We start from the raw sequence: 19,506 nt of genomic DNA, 5'->3' as shown, positions 1-19,506 counted from the left end.
TATTTTTCCATATTAAAATTAACATTATAATCAACACCTTTATTTATAAATCTGGGCATATGGCTCTGCTTTTAAACAAATCTTTTTAGTGTCCACTGAATATAATAATAAAATGAGTTGGTGGTCTCCGGGTTTTGATAAACATATATTATCAAAAGTTTGGACATGTCAGTGCACTATGCTTAATCTAAGGACAAGAGGATAAGAAAACAATCTTTAGTGTGGGGATCAAACCACATCAGAATTCTCTACTCCCCGCTCTTCATGATTCCTAACAATTCATCTTCTAATCCTTTCTTTATTCTCTTACCAAAGATCCTGCACAGAATCAAAAGAAGGACAACATGGAGAAAGATCTAAGCTGTTGAATAGGCTCAGTCCTGGAGAGCAAATGGATGTTTGGCTGGAATCACTCAGATACCTAAAAGGTTTTCATCTTTGGAACCATTAATCTAACACTTTCATTTGCACCAGCTTTATTTTTTAACTTAAGAACAGATTTGTGAAAATTCTAGGCTTTCCTTGTACTTTGTACTGTGTTCTGCACAACCTAATGAGCTCTAATGAGCTGCAAGAATTTTTAAAACTCTGTTAATTGAGCACTGGAAAAACAATGGAAGCTACTTTACATCTCTGAAGGTCCCAAGTGAAACAAAGAAAGAGGTAGAAATATAGCTTTTACTAAAAATCTTAGTTACTTCCCAAGAGGTAGAAAAGATGGGAGAAGGTATAGAGGAAACATGAACACAACCAGATAAGTTAGAGGCTCTCAATAAATATTTGTTAAATAAATGAGTCAGATTTACAGCCAAGAAAGGTAGGGGAATTGGGGGGGGGGGGGGCGGGGGTGGAGTCAAGCCTCTAACCAGGTGCATAAAAACAATCATGTTTAAGTCAAAAGGGGGAGAAATATTACATTTATTATTTTCTAGGTTGAGAACAGGCTTGTAAGAAATCTCAAAAGTGATTAGTATAAATTTGAAAGAAATAACAAAGTCCAACCCCAATTCAATATGAAAATTTATTTGCTTTCTTTCAATTTTTATGCATTTGCAATTTATTTCATATCCTTTTCCCTCCTGTGAGGAAGTGCTGGAATGAGGAAGGGGGCAAGATGAATTTAGGGAAAATGTAAAGGTAAGAAAATTTGAATTTGTTCACTTAGTCTTTCAAGTATTCGTGAATCTTTTATTCAACTACTATTTACTGAGTGCTTAATATGTGCAGGAGATCATTCTTTTATTTTTAAAAATACTTTTTCATACTATAAAATAAGAGTAGAAATTTTGAAAAATTCATAACTATATAGGGGCAACTGGGTGGCTCAGTAGGTTAACTATCTGCCTTCAGCTAGGGTCAGGATCGCAGAGTCTCCCCCTGCCCCTTCTCCCCTGCCCCCTCCCCACTACTTGTGTGCTCTTTCTCTCTTTCTCTCTCTCTCAAATAAATAGGAAAAAAATTTTTTTAAGAAAAATTCATAAATATATAAAGAACATAGTAGTAATTACGTAATGTTCCACCACCTAGAAGTAACCAATTGTCCATATTTCGAGAGTATTCCCTTTTATTTTTTGTATTCTAATTTCTTTTAGTAATCAGGATCCTATTAAACAGAATTTTTTCAAGGTATTGTAACAGAATTTTTTATTCTTAGTTTTTTCATTAGCCTATATTAAGACCATTTTCACAGGTCACTATAAAAATCTTCAAAATATAATTTTATGTGAGAATAGAATCACCTTAACTGAATGTACAATATTTCTGCCAATGAATGCACCATACTGTACATAACCTTTCCTCTGTTATTAGACATTTCAGTGCTTTCCAGTGTTTTACTACTAGCATACCCAAATGGTTTTTGTGCCCCTGATTAGTCCCACAGGAAAGACTGCTAGAATTATAATGCCTAGGCCAAGCAGAACATGAGAAGCCCTACAAGCCCTATCCAATAGAATGTTCTGTGATGATGAAATGCTTTACACCTGCACTGATATGGTAGCCAATCACCACATGTGACTACTGAGCACCTAAAATGTGGATAGCACACACACTCTCTCTTTCACTCTCTCTCTCTCTCTCAAATACATAAATAAATAAATAATCTTTTTTAAAAAGGCGGGGGGTGTTTGGGTGACTCAGTCAGTTAAGTGTCTGACTTCTGCTCAAGTCATGATCCTGGAGTCCTGAGATCAAGCCCTCTGTGAGGCTCCCTGCTCAGTGGGGAGTCTGCTTCTCCCTCTGCCCTTCACCCCACCCATGGTCTCTCTTCTCTTCTCTTCTCTCTCTCAAATAAATAAATAAATAAAAAGTCTTTTAAGGGGGTGCCTAGGTGGCTCAGTCGGTTAGACCTCTGCCTTCAGCTCAGGTCATGATCCCGGGGTCCTGGGATTGAGCCCTGCGCTGGGTTCCCTACTTAGTGGGAACTCTGCTTCTTCTCTCTCTGCCCCCCGCCCATTCATGCTCTGTATCTTGCTTTCTCTCTCTCTCAAATAAGTAAATAACATCTTTTTTAAAAAATCTTTTTAAAAGTATGGATGGCACAACTGAGAAACTGGACTGTTTACTTAATTTCATTTTAATTAATATAAAATGAAATAGCCATTTGTGGTTAAAAGCTATGGTACTGGACAGTGCAGCAATACCCATGTAAAGTCTTAATTTGTGGGATGCCTGGGTGACTCAAGGATTAAGCATCTGCCTTCGGCTCAGGTCATGATCCCAGAGCCCTGCATCCAGCACCGCATCCAGCCCTGCATCAAGCCACACATCTGGGTGCCTGCTCAGGGGGAAGTCTGTTTCTCCATCTCCCACTCCCCCTGCTTGTTTTCTCTCTCGCGCGCTGTGTCTCTCCCTGTGAAATAAATAAATAAAATCTTTTAAAAAGAAAATAAAATCTCAATTTGTTTGGCTTTCAGAGATTTCAAAAGTGGTCTCCATCCTGTTTCCATTGCACTGAGTTTTAAGAAGGTACTCATACCAGTTGTTTGTGCCGGCAAAGTCTGAGGAGGATAATGAAGATTTTATTTATGCTTCATGAACTGTACCTTGCTGTCATATCAAGTGGTCTCAGCAGACATGAGGTCAAGCTATGAGCAGGACTGAATCTGACGCATGAAAATAAATCTTATGTATAAATGGTAAACATAGAGAGAAACTCTTTTGCTTCTAGGGAGCTAGATGTGACCCTGCCTTACTCAGACATTATCATCCTCATCTGTGTGCTCACTAGTGAAGCTGTGGGGACTTCCTTCTACACCTTGAGATAAGTAAATGCCAATTAATTTACTTAGATGGTGCCTGGGTCTGTTCTGTCCATCAATAGATACCGACTATTGACGTTTTTCAATATAATGGTCATATGTAAAAGGTCCAATCCTTTTCTATTCTCTCTTGGACTCAGTTAATTCAAGAATGAACCACCAGGGGCACCTGGATGGCTCAGTGGGTTAAAGCCTCTGCCTTCAGCTCAGGTCATGATCCCATGGTCCTGGGATCAAGCCCCACACCCAGCTCTCTGCTCAGCCGGGGGCCTGCTTCCTTCTCTCTCTGCCTGCCTCTCAGCCTACTCGTGATCTCTGTCTGTCAAATAAATAAGCAAAATCTTTAAAAAAAAAAAAAAAAGAATGAACCACCATCCATTCCAGCAGAACTGTTTTTCTAAAGGTCACCAATGACCATCATTGTGTGAATCAATTCACCAGTGATTACTTTTTAGTCCTTTTCATAAATGACATATCAACAGAACTGATGCTCCCACATTGAAATGCTTTCTTCTTTTGGCTTCTTGGACATCTCTCCATTTTCTCTGCTCACTGAACAATTCTTCATAGTCTCTTGCTAGTTCTTCCTTATCTCTCCATCCTCAAAAAGTTGGATGTTCCTTAGTAATTAGTACTTGGACTTCTCAAATCTATCAATGCTTGATCCCTAAGTTATCTCTTTAGTCCCAGGGCTTTAGATGCTAGTCATGTTCTAGGAGCTTCCAAAATTATTATCTCCAGCTCAGACCTCTCTCTCAAAATCCAGACTTGCACACCAACTCTATCAACATATATCAACTTTGATATATCAAGTGAACACGTCCAAATTCAAGTTTTTATTTCCCACCTCAAATCTCAAGGATTAGAATCATCCTTGACTACTCAGTTTTCCTCACATCCCAAATCTATTAGCAAATACTGTCAACTTAGGTTAAGATATATCCAGAATTTGACCCACTTCTTGCCACATCCACTGCTATCACCCTAGTTCAAATCACTATCATGTCTCGTCTGGGCAGTTGTAATAGTATCCCAAGTGCTCTCCTTGCGTCTGCCCTTGACCTGACTTAAGTCCATTTTCTGTACACAGCTAGGAGCCTGTGAAAACAGTTGGGACTTTGCCCTCTTTTCCCCAAAAGCTTCAACCAGGCCTAACTCTAACATGTGTGAGGCTGCAGGCAAAAATAAAATGAATGCTGCCTTTCTCTTCCCATCCCTGGTTCTGTTCTAAACCATGAAGGAGTAGATAGGCAGAGTACAGACTCCCCACCTTGCATATCAGAGCTTTATCCATACTCAAAAACACAGTGGTCCCTTAGCCACTCCCACAGGCCTCGAGATGTGCTAGAGGATCCCAAGAAGGAATCTACTGAAGAGAAGGATCAGTACAGAGTCTCCAGTATAGGTCTTCAGTGGAGTGGCAATGTCCCAAATGGAGGCTGCCTCATCAACCTGAATCCCAGAACACAGCTGCCCCATCATAGACACATAGGATGAGCAGACAGCCCTTGAGGTCTGGAAGTCTTTTTTTGCCATGGCATAATCTATCCTATCCTACACATATCTTCCTCTGTGAACATGAGTTCTATAAAGGCAGACCATATCCTATTGGACATGTATCCCCAGCACCTATCACAGTGCCAAGCACATAATAAATACTCAAGTAATATTGCAGGAATGCAAACTTTCTGGATTTCATCTGTATAATAAAGAGGGTTAGAGTAGATATTTTATAAAGTATCTTCAAACTCTAGCATCCCATGATTTCTATAATTTCAGAAATAAAAGGTTCTGCATTTTCTTCTCAAACACCCACATGCTAAAGCCTCATTCCAAACCTGAATTTCCTTTCTCTTCTGATGAGAAGCTTTTGTACATAGCTATATAGGCTTATAGCATTACAAGAACTGCTTAAGGCTTTAAAATCCTACTGCAATCAGCCTGTAAAGGCAAGGAATTAAATACTAAGAATGCCTTTTCTGTGTCTGAATATTGTGACCCTGAGTGATGTCTCCCCCACCCACCCACCCACTTTTGCTGCTGGGCTTGGGCAAGTATACCTGCTATTCAAAGACCATCTGAAAAAAAAAGGAGGGGGGAGGCCATCTGAAATTACCTCTAAGAAGAAACTGCTTTGAGAATAAGGCTTATAATTAAACAGTAATTGTGGTTTTATGCATAGGTCTTATCTAATGCTTAAGTAGATAAACAGCATGTCTTAAAAGTCAGAATGGAATTAGATGTTCCTATAAGAGAGCAGAGGTCTCTGCTCAGCAACGTGCTTCTTTAAAATCCAAGCTGGTTTCCAGCATTTTGTCACAGCACCTGCATGACAATATCAGTCTGCCCTGCAGAAGTGACTGTCAGAGAACCATAGAATGATAGAGCTGACATGGATCTCAGCTAGCTCCTCATTCAAAGTCCTTATTTCACAAGAAATTAAAACCCAGGGAGGTAAAGTGATTTGCCTCAGGTCACAGGCAAAAGAGGAGAAGATCAGGGATTTAGGAGGTAAGACTGAGACTATGATGACTTAGGTGACTTACTGGGTGCAGGTTGTTAGGGAGAGAAAGGAATGGAGAACAACTGCAAACTTCTCAGTGGGGGTCAAACGAGAAAGAGCAACTTTGAAGGAAATCCGATGAGCACAGTTGGGGTCATGTTGAGTTTGAAGTGTCTGTGTGCCGTGCAGACAGATACCAAGCAGACAGATATTACAAATCTGAAACTGAAGAAAAAGGATAAAGTTAAAGAGAGAAATTTAGGAGTCATCATCCTACCCACTTGGTGTTTAAAACTACTATACAGCAAGGAAAGAAATCAGGAAAAGGGAGTAACAGGGACATAACCAGCAGAATACTGACATCTAAGAGTTTTGTTAAAAATAAAAATAAATAAAATAAAGAAGAGTTAATAAAGTAGCTTACAAAAGAGTGGCCAGAGAATAGGAGGGAAATTGGGATAGAATGGTGCTGGTAAAGTCAGGACAAGAGAAGTTTTCAAGAAGGGAAACGTGTTCAACTATGGCACACACACTGCTGGCTGCCTCCCCAATATTCATTCTCCTTTTTTTCCTTGCTAACAAAGTCTTGATTGTTTTTTAGAGTGGCACTAAATCTAGTAAAAATTAAACCATGATTTCCCAGGCTCCTTTGCATCTAGAAGTCGTCCGTATGACATCCCTCTGGCCAATTAGATATAACCAGATGTCTATCTACTGGTGAGACTGTCAAGAAAACAATTATTTTCTTGATAAAAATTTTCAAACAGCTGGCATCTCACTTTTACCCTTTGCCTTTTCCCCTTTCTTTCTCCCTAGATAATGATTCTATGTCCAGAAATATAGCAGCTATCTAATGAGCATGAGCACAAAGGACACACACACACACACACACACACACACACTATAGATGATATGGAAAATCAGGAGTCTGATTCCTGATCTACTCAGTTGAATGAGTGAGAAATGTAGGAGTCAACCTTGACTCCTACTACCATCTTACTCCCTTTGGTCCAAGATCCTTGACTCTACCCTTAAATATCCTTCAAATTCACTTTCTTCTAACCACTCCTAAAGTCTCTGCATTGTTCAGGCCCATAGTGTGCCTCGCCAACTTGATTGAATTGTCCTAGAAGGTCTACCTACTTCCACACTTACCCCCTGAAACCTGTCCTCTAGTCTTCTGTCACCATGTCAAAAAAACGGAATGATTTTATGTTCATTCCTGCTGAAAATTTTTCCATGGCTCTCATTGCCTAGTGGATAAAATTGAAGGTGCTTAGTCCTCATCGTTGGGCTCTTTATGATTTGGCTCATGCCTTATATTGATTATGACCTAGTTACTATGCGAATATATAGTGGTTCACTACCACTTTGTGAATAAGGACCACTTACCAAGCATTGTGCTAAGAGCTTTACATTTATTTAGTCCTCATAATGCTTCCCTACACATTTGATAGTACTATTCTCATTTTGCAGTTGGGTCAACTGACTCTCAGAAAGGTTAAGTCACTTGCCCAGGAACACACAGCTTCTTTAAGCAGGGGAAGGCCTGGATGTCAAAGCTCTTTCAAAGTTCTCTCCACTGCAGTGCCTTGACGTGAAAGAATGTACACTCCTCTCCTTCTTGTCCCTTACTACTCCCCATCTGAAGAACCACGGTCAAAACCAATCATCCCCTTCTGGCCAAAGGAATCTATTCCCCACTATGATGGAAAGAAAACAGGTTCTTCACACCAGCTTCTTCAAGGGAGGAGAGAATCGCCCAAAGCTGGAACTGTATGGTGGGCTGGTTGGCCTCACCCTCCCTTCCCTCTCCTCGGCCAGCTGGATGGCGATGGGGATGGGGATGGGGTCAGAGAGCCCTTCTCCTTTGACCTAGCCAGCCTGGCTGGAGCCACCACAGTATTGCAGTAGGATCCCATCTCCAAGCACCCCCTCCAGTGTCCGGAGCTGGAAGACTAGGGGGGAAAGACTCTGGTGACTCCCTAAAGTCTCGAGCAAGACCCGACACCCACTCCTCACCACTGTATCAGCCTGGGAGCCGGTACCGGGGACTCTGGTTGCACAACCTACTCTATTGCTGGAGCGGTTTTGCACACCGCTGCCGCCCAGCGCCGGCACCAAGAGCGGTCGGCCAGCAGTGGGACCCTGGAGCAGTCAGTGCAGCCCTCTGAGCCCTGAGAGCCTAGCGGTTCAGAGACCCGCGGTCAGAGAAACCCCTGGGAGCTCTGCTATCAGTCGGGTCGGATCACCCAGATTTGTAACTGGAGAAAGGTCCGGGTCCCCGAGGAAGATCTCCAGCTGGCACTCTCTGGCCATCGGACCTGAACTCGGGGTCCAGGCTGCCCCGTGGGCAAACCGTCCCGAGTTCCGCTCTCTGGCCAGCGACAGCCTTGCGCCCCCAGAACTCTCCCCAGGCACTGAGGCAGTTGCAGTCGTCCTGCTCAGCCCTCCTGGGCAGCGGCGGAACGAACCCCAGCTGCTCCAAGCACCCCGACTGGACCCTGGGCAACCACTTCTGTCCGGGTGGCTCTCCCCGGGGTCTGAACCCCTCGCGCCCCCGCGCGTCCTTCTTTGTTTCTGAGCTTGCTCTGAAAGTGATGTAACGAGGCCAGACTCGCGCACTGTTTTCCCTCTTTCCCAGAGTAAGTCCTTCCTCCCTCCGGCACCTGGCGCTCTGCGCCAGAGCCCGGCGCTGGGCTGTGCCTCCACTCCACTCGCAGAGCGTTGGAGACCGACGGGCACTGTTGAGAAAGACGTGCTCCCACGTCCCACCTCCTGGATGCAGAGTCAGTGGGGAAAGCAAGGCTTTCCTTGCAGAAACAAGGGAGAGAGCCGAGGGGATAGCTGTTGTGGAGGTTTCTAAGGAGACTCAGACTGGCTTCTTTCCCTGCTCCTGGGAGACACCAAGAAACCTCAGGTACCTCAGTGACCCCAGTCTGTGTATGTTTATGTGAAAGAGAAAGAGGCAGTAAGAGAAAGAAAGAGAGAGAGAGGAAGAAATAGAGATCCAGAGACCGTGGTTGACAGACAAGTGGAGACAGACAACGCTTAAGAGAGACAGAGACTTGGTGGGTGGAAAATTGACTTGTTTTCTTCCTCCCTTCCTTCCTTTCTTCCTTCCTTCTTTCCTTTCCTTTCTTTCTTTCTTTCTTTCTTTCTTTTTTTTTTTTTTTAAACCACTGTGGTTTTGCCTCTGACAGAAGAGAGAACTGCTGCTCCCTAGCCAGCAAGTAGCCCCCAATCTGGATGGAGTGAAAGATGCGGCCTGATGATATAAACCCGAGGACTGGGCTGGTGGTGGCCCTGGTCAGTGTCTTTCTGGTCTTTGGCTTCATGTTCACCGTCTCTGGGATGAAAGGAGAGACTCTTGGAAACATCCCCCTCCTGGCCATCGGGCCAGCCATCTGCCTCCCAGGCATCGCAGCCATTGCCCTGGCCAGGAAAACTGAGGGATGCACCAAGTGGCCTGAAAATGAACTGCTGTGGGTCCGCAAGTTGCCTTGCTTCCGGAAACCCAAGGACAAGGAGGTGGTGGAACTGCTGCGGACCCCTTCAGACCTGGAATCGGGCAAGGGAAGCTCAGATGAGCTGGCTAAGAAGGCCGGCCTCAGGGGGAAGCCCCCGTGCCAGGGGCAGACAGAGGTGCCTGTGGCCAGTTCCATCACCACCCACACACCCACGGAAGGAGAACGCCAGAGCCTGGTCCAGAACGGGCATCAGGAGGAGACATCCAGATACCTGGATGGCTACTGTCCCTCAGGCAGTTCCCTTGTCTACAGTGCCTTGGACGCCAAGTGCTCAGCCTGGGACAGATCTGACTGCCCGGAGCCTGAGGACAGCATCTTCTTTGTGCCCCAGGACAGTATCATCGTTTGCTCCTACAAGCAGAACAGTCCCTATGACAGATACTGTTGTTACATCAATCAGAGCCAAGGCAGGTGGGACCACGAGACAATAGTCTAAGCTTTGCACACAAGAGTCGCTGTGTTGATAGAAATGTGACTACACTCAGCTTCCTGGGGAAGGAAACTGCCCTGCTCAACAGCCTTCAAACTGTTAGAAATTTACTTGGTATGTGATGGGTGTGCAAGCCTCAGGTGCCTGAAGGCATGTAAATAGGCATGTTGGGGACACATTTTAGAAAAGGGTGATGAGGGTTAAGGACACTGAAGAGGCAGTGGGTAGGAGAGAAAGCAGTTCCAATTGCTTTTAAACAATTAAACCATGTTGGATGTTTTGTATAATAACCCAGAAAGTGCTACTCAGCACCTGCTAACAGCAAGATAGATCTAGAGTGGGCTGCAGATATCAGGCATGAAATGATACATGGGCTTGCTATAGGGAAACTGAGCAGCTTTCAGTCAGAATAAATCAAAAGACAAAACAATTTAGTGCTTCGTTGTATGAAATGATTTTTTCTTGTTAAAGCTTGTCACACTATTATTTGGTGAAAGAAAAAAGTCAAGATAGAAAAGCTACTCCCTCCTTAGGTGGGATGGTTTTTGGAGAAAGGGGAGTTGAATTATGTAATTGAGTTTTATGATATTATCCTCTGACAGGATCAGAGATTTCAAATAAAGTAAAATAAGTGTGTGACCAGCTAGGTGAAAAACTAAAAATTTTACATGACTATGTTACTTCTTAAACTCTTCATTTAAATTGATTTACTGGGTCTTTATCTTAAGTACTTTTTTAATATTTGCTATCATTCATGTATAATTTCCTCATCGGGTGCAAAATGACTTGATGTAATATTTTCATTGATTAGAACTTGTGTTCATCAAGTCAAAATGGGTTTTACATATGTATACAAGTGTCTTTAACATTTCTGGGAGTCCTGGTAATAACTATTTCTATATGCCTTTTAAAATCTGAACTATGAAATCAACACATTAGTCTTGAACTTTATGCAGAATTTACATAAAATGCAATGGTTAAACTTCTGGAAGTGTCATTATTTGTACACTTATTCAACATTCCCAGAGACTACAAATGCCAATGAAACAAGACTTAATCTACTAGACTTAACTAAAGCTCAGTTTTTATTAAGTTCACCTAATCAGTGAGCATTGCATGACAAAGGTCTGTTTTATTTCATACTTAATTTTTTGCCGCTGAGGGAAAAAGGCACAAAGGGATCCTAAAATGTATTTTCTGTTTCACTTGCTTAACTATAATAGACAAGAGGGCAATCAGCCAGGATACCATTTAGTCCCTGTTGAAGAGAAATATTGAATTATATAGAGAAATCATGGTATATTTCATCTCGAAGATCAGAATATTTTGTCTCCCTCAAAGAATGATGATTTATTGTTAATGATCAAAGAGTTTCAGCCACTTTCTCCCTAAGGGGGAATTGAGGACACAAATTCTGGCCATACCTCTTTTGTATATTTCGGATCCAAGTCTGCAAGTCTTTAAGTGGAGCATTCAGTCTTAAGAATCATGCCCTTAAAAATCACAATTTCCAAACCAAGTTCAACATCAAAAGAGTATGATTTTTTTTTAGTAGGGCTTAAATGTCAGAAAATGAGATGTGTGATCCTGAGCAAATTTTATCTTTTTGTACCTCACTTCTCACTCTTCAGAAATCAGGGAGGAGTGGGACTGACTTACACTAGAGTATGTCTATCGTTCATTCCCGGTTTGAATATTCTATGGCATCATGTCAAAGACACTTTATATAATGCCAGGGGATGAGATATAACAAAATGCATGCCAAAGTTATGCAATTCATGATAAAAATTATATGACATGGATTAACTTCTTACTACTGCTCAAAATAATTTTGTAGGTGTATGAAAACAGATTTGTTTTATTGCCAAATATTATTTATTCACCAGATACATTACTGGAAATAAAATAAATATTTAATTAAGGATAAAATTTTTTTGGTATTAGAATAGCCCCCAAATAATCCAATAGATGCAATAAATGTAATCTACTTTAGATTTGGCATGGAGGGAAAATAGTTTCCTAAAATCACAGTACCCCTTAATAATTCTAGGGCATTTTGAAAGATAAAAATCGTGTTTCAATGAAGGGAAAATTATTGGATTATTCTCTTGGGAATAAAAACTTCTAATCTGAACAACAACAAAAAAAACCCCTTCTAATCTGTTTGACACTTGTGGACATCTTCAGGGATGAAAAGATAGCAAGACAGCAAAGAGAGATGTTCACAAAGACTCAGCAAATCCTATACAGGGTCTGACAACAGATGCTTGCAGTGTTAAGTATGGTTTAGGTGTGGAAAAGTTACTTTTTGATTTCCTGGAATTAGTTCAAACCCCTTGAGATCTCTCTCTCTCTCTCTCTCTCTCTCTCTCACACACACACACACACACACACACACACACACACCCCAATGTCCAAATCCAAAGTTAATTAATAGTTTAGAAATCTAAGATATTTTATCACATTTTCAAGTTCTATTTCAGAAGCAACTTACTTTGGTCTTCTTCTTCCATCCACCTACTTAAGATACTTAAGGTATCTAAATATGCTCTTAAGGGAATTTTCTGCAGTGCTAAAATAATGGTTTGCAAATGTTGACTGCGTGGCTTAACTTTGACCAGAAAGAATAAAACATGTGATGTGTGTGTGAATTTTTTTTAAACATCTTACATTAGGTAATCCCTTCCTGATATAAAGGAAGGTAGCCTAGTGCCCCAAATCAACACTCAGTAGTTGGGGAAACATTTAGTACTATTCAGGGGAAAGCAGCCATTCTGTTGAACAGAGGTGGAAGAGAAGGAAAACAAAGTGAGAAACATGAGTGAGCTTGTTAGAGGAAAACAGCAGCTCATTCTAGTCAACAGATGTAGCAAATATTAACGTAATAGACAGGAGAACTATTCCCTATATACATTAAGCACTTTGAGACAGACATAAAACAAACTAGTTTTTTTTTTTCTTGCTACTAATCCAAATAGTCATTTCAACTTGATTTTAAATAGGCATTTTATTTTTGAAATTATTTCTATTGACTTTTTCTTGTTCAATATTCCTATCTATTATGCTCATGGATTCTTTCTCCAAACTGCTTTTTGATTTTATTTTTTTTTTAAGATTTCATTTATTTATTTGACAGACAGAGATCACAAGTAGGCAGAGAGGCAGGCAGAGAGAGGAGGGGAAGCAGGCTCCCTGCTGAGCAGAGAGCCCGGTGTGGGCCTCAATCCCAGGACCCTGGGATCATGACCTGAGCTGAAGGCAGAGGCTTTAACCCACTGAGCCACCCAGGCGCCCCTGCTTTTTGATTTTAAAGTGTGAATTCAGCCAAGATACCCATGCTAGAACATATTTAGACAACTGTTTCAAGATTTAGTTTCTGTTACAATCATGGCAAACAAAATCCATATATAATTAAGTTAGGACTCACTTCCAAACCCTACTAATCAGGTCCTTTGGAAATGTTTTCAATACTATGGGCTCTTAATATCCACTTAGCTGGCACATGTAGGGAAGGAAGATTCATTCTCTTAAATGCTTTTCTCTTTTGTAATATCCAACCTCTATTTATCTATTAACATCTCCACTCTGCATCTGTAGTATCATTTACTTGGTAAATTCACTGTTATTATTACTTTATAACATTAAAGAAAAATTTTTTGAAAATCCACAGCCCCACTATCCTTACAGAACTACTGCATTTCCATTTTAGCATATCGTCCTCCAGGACTCCCCCACATGCACCTTAAATATTATAATTGTGTGGTTTTCCTTTCTTTCTTATTTATATGCTAAGTATGTTTTCATGTTTCTACGCAGTGTTCCTGATTACCATTTAACAATTGCATAATACGCCTTTTTTTTTTTTGTAATACGCCATTTTTGAGAGGTACCATAATTTAACATGCCATTCCTTATTGCTAGTCAGATAACATGTTTTATGGATGGCTTTGCATGGTTTTTTTTCTATTGTTGGTAACACAGCTACATTATTTGTCATTTGCCCAGAGAGGTGAATATTTACAATCAAAAAGCTGTCTCCTTATAGATGAGAATAAAGGGGAAGAAATGTGTAAATGGATCAAACACTTGACATTATTGGTTTTTTCTTGATTCATGGGCAAGACATAGAGTAAGAGACAAAATAATGCCTCTCAAAAAGGTCCGCCCTTTGGGACCAGAGCCAGTATTTTTAAGAATAAGGTGAGATGGAACCCGTGTTTTTAAGAGTAAGGTGGAACATTTCCCCAGTAAAGATACCACTATCTCCAATTCAGTTTACAGTGGTGTCAATTTTTAAGAGCATAATGTTGAACAAGCAAAATGAAAAATAGATATAGACAATAATTACTTTGTAATATTGCAAAAGCACTTTCTTAAAGTGTCTCACCATTTATTTTATTAAATATTTAATATGTATGTATAATGTTACCTATTAGTGACTTACAAATGAACTGGAATTTCAGGAATTCAGCAGAATCTACCCATGATTTTTCTGTTTCTTCCCTCAATGGAAAAAATGAACTGAAGATGGAATTATGGAGAAATGCTCAGCTCAACCTGATATCTCAATAAAGAACTGAATTCCATTCAGCCTCTTGTCCATATAACATGAAATCATATAAACCCCACTGAGTCATGTCCTTGATTTCTCACCACCTACCACAGGCTCCTCATCTCATGAACACCTCAAAGAAAAAAGTTTATACGTGCCACTGTCCAGATACAAACAGGTAGACATTGATATCAGATGTCTACCATCTTTTACAAATTATTCCTGGGCCTGATCCTTCTTAGAGATCTTTTCTCTGTCTTTCCCTTTATTCCTCCTCCTGACTGCATGTTACAACCTGCAGACCTGGTATTCTCACAGCACAAGGCTTTACATGCTTTAGCCATAACAAAGGAAAGTGTTACAGAATGGGCCAGTTATAGAACAGGGCGTAATGCGATTTAAACGTCTCTTTGACGAATCTATCCCAAGAAAGTTAAATATAACAAATATCTTTGCAGTTCATCACTTTCTTATTCTTTATGGTAATAAATAATTATATATGAGACAACCCCTCAGTCTGAGGCCAGACCACATTTGTTTGGAAAAAAATGGGCTTTTGAACATCAACTGCCCGTAATTCAACACGAAAAGTATGGGCATGCCTTCTCTGTGAGTGGCTAGACCATCAGACCGATTCGGAAAGGCCCGCCTGCCCCTGTGCTCTCCCACACCCTCTCCCATCCTCTGCAGCAGCTCCTTGGCTGTGCCCTGCAGCTCACCACTCTGAGCCTTCTCCCCATCATTTTCTCTGCCTCCCACGTTCACCCTATCTTCACCCCTCTGCTGGTTAAGGCCCTAACATCCTTTAGGGGGCAGTTGCCACGTCTTCCACAGTCTTAGATCTTCCCCCTCAGAACTAATACTACTTCTACTATTGTCTGGCCGGACATATCTATCATCCACCACTATCATCGCACATATTAGCCGGGGGTGTGTCTGTCTCTCTAACTGCACTGTGACTCTCTGAGGGCAGGGGCCACGTTTTATTCATCCTCCCACTGCAGGCTCCCCCCACAAACACACACATACTCTGCCTTATTCAGTGAAAACTCTAAATTGCACCACTTGGGTCACTCTCACAGCCTTCAATTTTCCACTTTCTTGCAGGAAAAAAAATCTACCTTCTTGATTTGAACTAAATTAAATTGAATATAGTCAGCAAAAACGTGGGTTAAAATAGGCTTCTGTGGGTTGGGACCCTAACTTTTATTTAGCATATTGTTTCTTCAGGGAAACCGCATCTTACATAACAAGGAGAAGAAAGAAATAAACCATTCCAGAATATTTTCTCCTCCCTCCATGACTGACCTAACTCCTACTCCCTGCCTCCCTCCATGAGTCAGTGACCATACCACACATGCAACAAAAACTGGTGGTTCTAGAAGCACTTGACAACCGAGCTTTTGAATTCCTAACCAGAAAGTAGATAAATCAGTGTACTCAGGTTAACCTGTAAGTAGGTCAACAGAATATAATTTGCCAGCCTGCCTATCGTCCTTCTTTTACGCTTCCATCCGATAATCCTAAACAGGACTTTCCAGGCCACCTGTGTATTCCCTCAGGAGGCCCTCAGGGGGCTGAGTGGCAGACCCTCACCTCCCACCCCAAATGAAGCTCTTCTCCACAACATCTGTGAGATGCTCAGAGAATGGTTTGTGGTTCAGAGAAGGCTCTGGCTTGTTCTGGAACAAGATGAGGGCACTGCTCAGCAATTCTCCCAAGTAGTATTTGAGTCCTGTCCTAAACTTCAGGCTCATGGAAGTGGTCCTGTAAATTTCCCAAACTATCAGACTGAGTGAAAGTGGCATTTAATTTGAGTAACTCTTTTTCTTGACCATAGCAGGAAGGACCTCGTTTGAGTATGGTGGGGAAGGGGATAGCAAAGAGAAAATGTGTCCATGTGGAATTGTCAGCACAGGGAGAAGAGCCAATAGTCCCTCATTAAGCCAGTCATTGTGGTGGCCTCCTCCCCTGACATCACCACCTCTTATCTCAAACTGAGCAGCAAATGCTGGAAAATGGACTAAGAGGACAAACCAGATAGAAAAATACTTTAAAACTTAAAAGAGTAAAAGGGAAATGCTAGAGAATTTTGATACATTTTTAATGGCCAATAAAAGAAATATAAACAATTTAAGTGTATCCTAATAAGGGCCAAATGTAGCTAAAACTATCCTGCTGGACAGGAGTCAAAAGGAATATAAATTAGGCTCCAATAAATAAGATCAAACTCACTTAAAAATTACTCAATAGACTAAAAACTACAATCAAAACTAGAAAAGTTAAAAGAGTATAAGTGAATACTACTGGCTAAAGTTTTCAAAATTGCATCATTTTAAATTCATAAATTCAACAGAAATGTCCCACTGAAAAAACAGGGTGTGAGATATGAGCAGCAATACTGAGCCTGGGACTGCCCACAGACCTATGCTTGGCAAAGGCAAAGACAGACAAGGAACAGAACTGGGCAGAGCTCTCCTCCCCGGAGAGTCCCCCAAAGCAGGCCCTTACCCTTCAGGTAGCAAAACTACAGAGTCTAGAACCGTTGCTCCCCCACAAGCCTGAGGTCCCTCCAAAGCTCACCTCTCACCTTCCTGTGTTAGAATAGAGGCCAGCAGCTAAAATGCTGAGGGGCAATGTGCAATCATGGCTTTATGGAGCTTCTAATACCAAAGTGTTACTGACTGCACCTTTGTTAGCCATGCCTGGTGTCTGTCCTCTTCATCCCCCCATTTCCACCAGCAGCCTAGCGTCCATTCCTTCACTCCACAAGCCCTGGTTAAGTGGTATGTGTGTGCTGGGTACTGTGCTGGCCTGAGATGTCACAGTGAACAGAACAGAGCAGGCTCCTGTCTTCATGGAGCTCATAGCCTAGCAGGGGGTAAATGGTTGAGGTGAGGATGTTACAGCAGTACATGGCAGGAGCGCCTAGCCCTCCCCTTTTTGGGGGAGGGTGGTGAACAGGGAAAGTGCCTAAAGGGTTCTACCAACCCCACAGTGGTTGTTAAAAAGGGTTCTACCAATTCCACAGTGTGTAGGGGTCGTGGGGAGAGCTTCCCCACACATCCAAGCTGTTCCCCAACACCAGCCGGGCATCTCCTAATTCAACTCAATTCTGATACCGTCTACCTGGAGATACCATCAGATTCCACAAGGGCTCAGTCCTACAAGACTGCCACCTCCCACCTCAGATGCCAGTTGTGAGTGCAGGCGTCACCTGCACTTCTAACAGGCCACACATTAAAGGTTCCAGGGGCACTTGGGTGGCTCAGTCATTAAGCATCTGCCTTCTGCTCAGGTTGTGATCCCAGGGTCCTGGGATCTAGCCCAGCATAGGACTCCCTGTTCAGCAGGGTGTCTGCTCCTCCCTCCTCCTCTTCCTCTCCCCCAACTTGTGCTTTCTCTTTCTCAAATAAATAAAATCTTTAAATAAATAAATAAATAAATATTCCAATAACCCTCTCCTTAGCTTTGATTAATTAGCTATAATGGCTTACAGAACTCAGAGAAATTTTTTTTAAAGATTTATTTGTTTACTTATTTGACATAGAGAGAGAGCGCACACACAAGCAGGCAGAATAGCAGGTAGAGGAAGAGGGAGAAGCAGTCTTCCCACTGAGCAGGGAGCCCAATACGGGGCTCGATCCTAGGACCCTGGGATCATGACCTGAGCTGAAGGCAGACACTTAATGACTGAGCCATCCAGGTGCCCCAAACTCAGAGAAACATTTTACTCACTAGATTACTGGTTTATTATAAAAGGATATAACTCAGTAACAGCCCAATGGGAGAGATGCACAGAACAAGGTATAAAAAAGAGCACAGAGCTTCCATACCTCTCAGATTACACCACTCTTACTGAATCTCCACCTGTTCACCAACCCAGAAATTCTCTGATCCATTCTTCTGGGATTTTTTGGAAGTTTCATCACATAGGCATGATTGATTAAATGATCAGTCATTGGTGATTGATTCAATCGCCAGCCTCTCTCCTCTCCCCAGAGGTCAAGGGGTGAGAATGAAAGTTCCAATCCTTTAATCACTAAGTTGATTCCCTTGGCAACCAGAACCCATCTGGTGACCCAGGGGCTTTCCAAAAGTCACCTCATTGACATAACAAAAGATATCTTTATGGTAGTCATCACTTGGGAAATTTCTACAATTTTAGGACCTATATGCAAGAAACTGGGCAAAGACCAAATATGCATTCCTTCATATAAATCACAATATCACAGAGTCATGGGGGGAAATGTCCAATATGAGACCTGAAAAATGCATAAGAAGTAGCTGACTAAAAAGGAGAGAAAGAGTGCTCTAAGCCAAGAAAACAGTGTTTATGAAGGCCAAGAAGGAAGAGAAAGCATGACACATGTTTACTTGGAGAAATGCAAAACAAAACAAAACAAAAATTAGATGGCTAGAGAGAGGGCCAGGTAGAGAGGGCCAGGTAGAGAGGGCCAGGCATTGGCTTAGGCCTCTCCCCACCACTACATTTAGGCTTTGTTACACAGAAAAAGAAGGCCTGACCACCCTGCTTATCTCCAGCACAAACATAAGGAAGGTAGACTCATCTTGACTAAGGTCTGCAGGTTTAACCAAATTCTACTTTAAGAAGAATTGATTCAGTAAGCAACTGGTTGATTTGGTTGCATTTCAGGACAAGGTTCCTTTCACTTGGAGACAAATAGCTAATCAAACCAAGCAGTCCACATTTCAAACATTTGTTTTGCTCTTACATGTACCAAAAGAACTTGGAGCTCTTAAGTGAAAATAACTGATATAAATAGCTTCTAAAATCACCATCTCTGTGACACTTATAATTATTACAGATAGGTTGACATATGGGAAAACTTTTTTCCAGCATTGGATTACCCAACAATGACTGTGACGTTAGCCAGATTTACATCTCTACTGTCAATATTTTCTGTGTTTCAAAATGTCCCTAATTTCATTCTTACTTCAGCTGCCTGAAACTCAGGTCCCTTGCACAGACACATCTAACCCAGCACAGATACATGTATCATTCTCAAAGAGTGTCCCATGTCCATTAGCTCCTTGATAGGTAAACGTGTTACACAATAAAAGATTTTAATAAGTTTGAGAATTATTGGGTTAAACCAAGATAAACATTTTTCTTTACAACCTATATCCCCAACCCTCAGAACAAGACCAAGTACAAAGCAGGCACCAAATAAGTACTTGTTGAATTAGTGAATTTATAATTCCATAAA

At 41.6% G+C, this 19,506-nt stretch overlaps 1 protein-coding gene across 1 annotated transcript; it reads left to right on the top strand.

Annotated features, from left to right (window-relative positions):
• The first annotated feature begins 8,599 nt into the window (after nucleotides 1-8,599).
• Nucleotides 8,600-10,609, top strand: TMEM215 (transmembrane protein 215). Its single transcript, XM_046023531.1, has 2 exons — nucleotides 8,600-8,683; nucleotides 8,967-10,609. The coding sequence occupies exon 2, from the start codon at nucleotides 9,025-9,027 to the stop codon at nucleotides 9,727-9,729; it is 705 nt and encodes a 234-aa protein (XP_045879487.1). The 5' UTR covers nucleotides 8,600-8,683; nucleotides 8,967-9,024; the 3' UTR covers nucleotides 9,730-10,609.
• The last annotated feature ends 8,897 nt before the right edge of the window (nucleotides 10,610-19,506 follow it).

The sequence above is a fragment of the Meles meles genome, chromosome 11, assembly GCF_922984935.1.
Source record: "Meles meles chromosome 11, mMelMel3.1 paternal haplotype, whole genome shotgun sequence".
In the NCBI taxonomy this organism is placed as follows: Eukaryota; Metazoa; Chordata; class Mammalia; order Carnivora; family Mustelidae; genus Meles; species Meles meles.
The sequence above is the reverse complement of the archived record's forward strand: the minus strand, read 5'-3'. Positions and strand labels throughout refer to the sequence as shown.

Bases quoted from the DNA above. Each gene is read 5' to 3' on its own strand.
- TMEM215 (XM_046023531.1), top strand. From the start codon at position 9,025: ATGCGGCCTGATGATATAAACCCGAGGACTGGGCTGGTGGTGGCCCTG.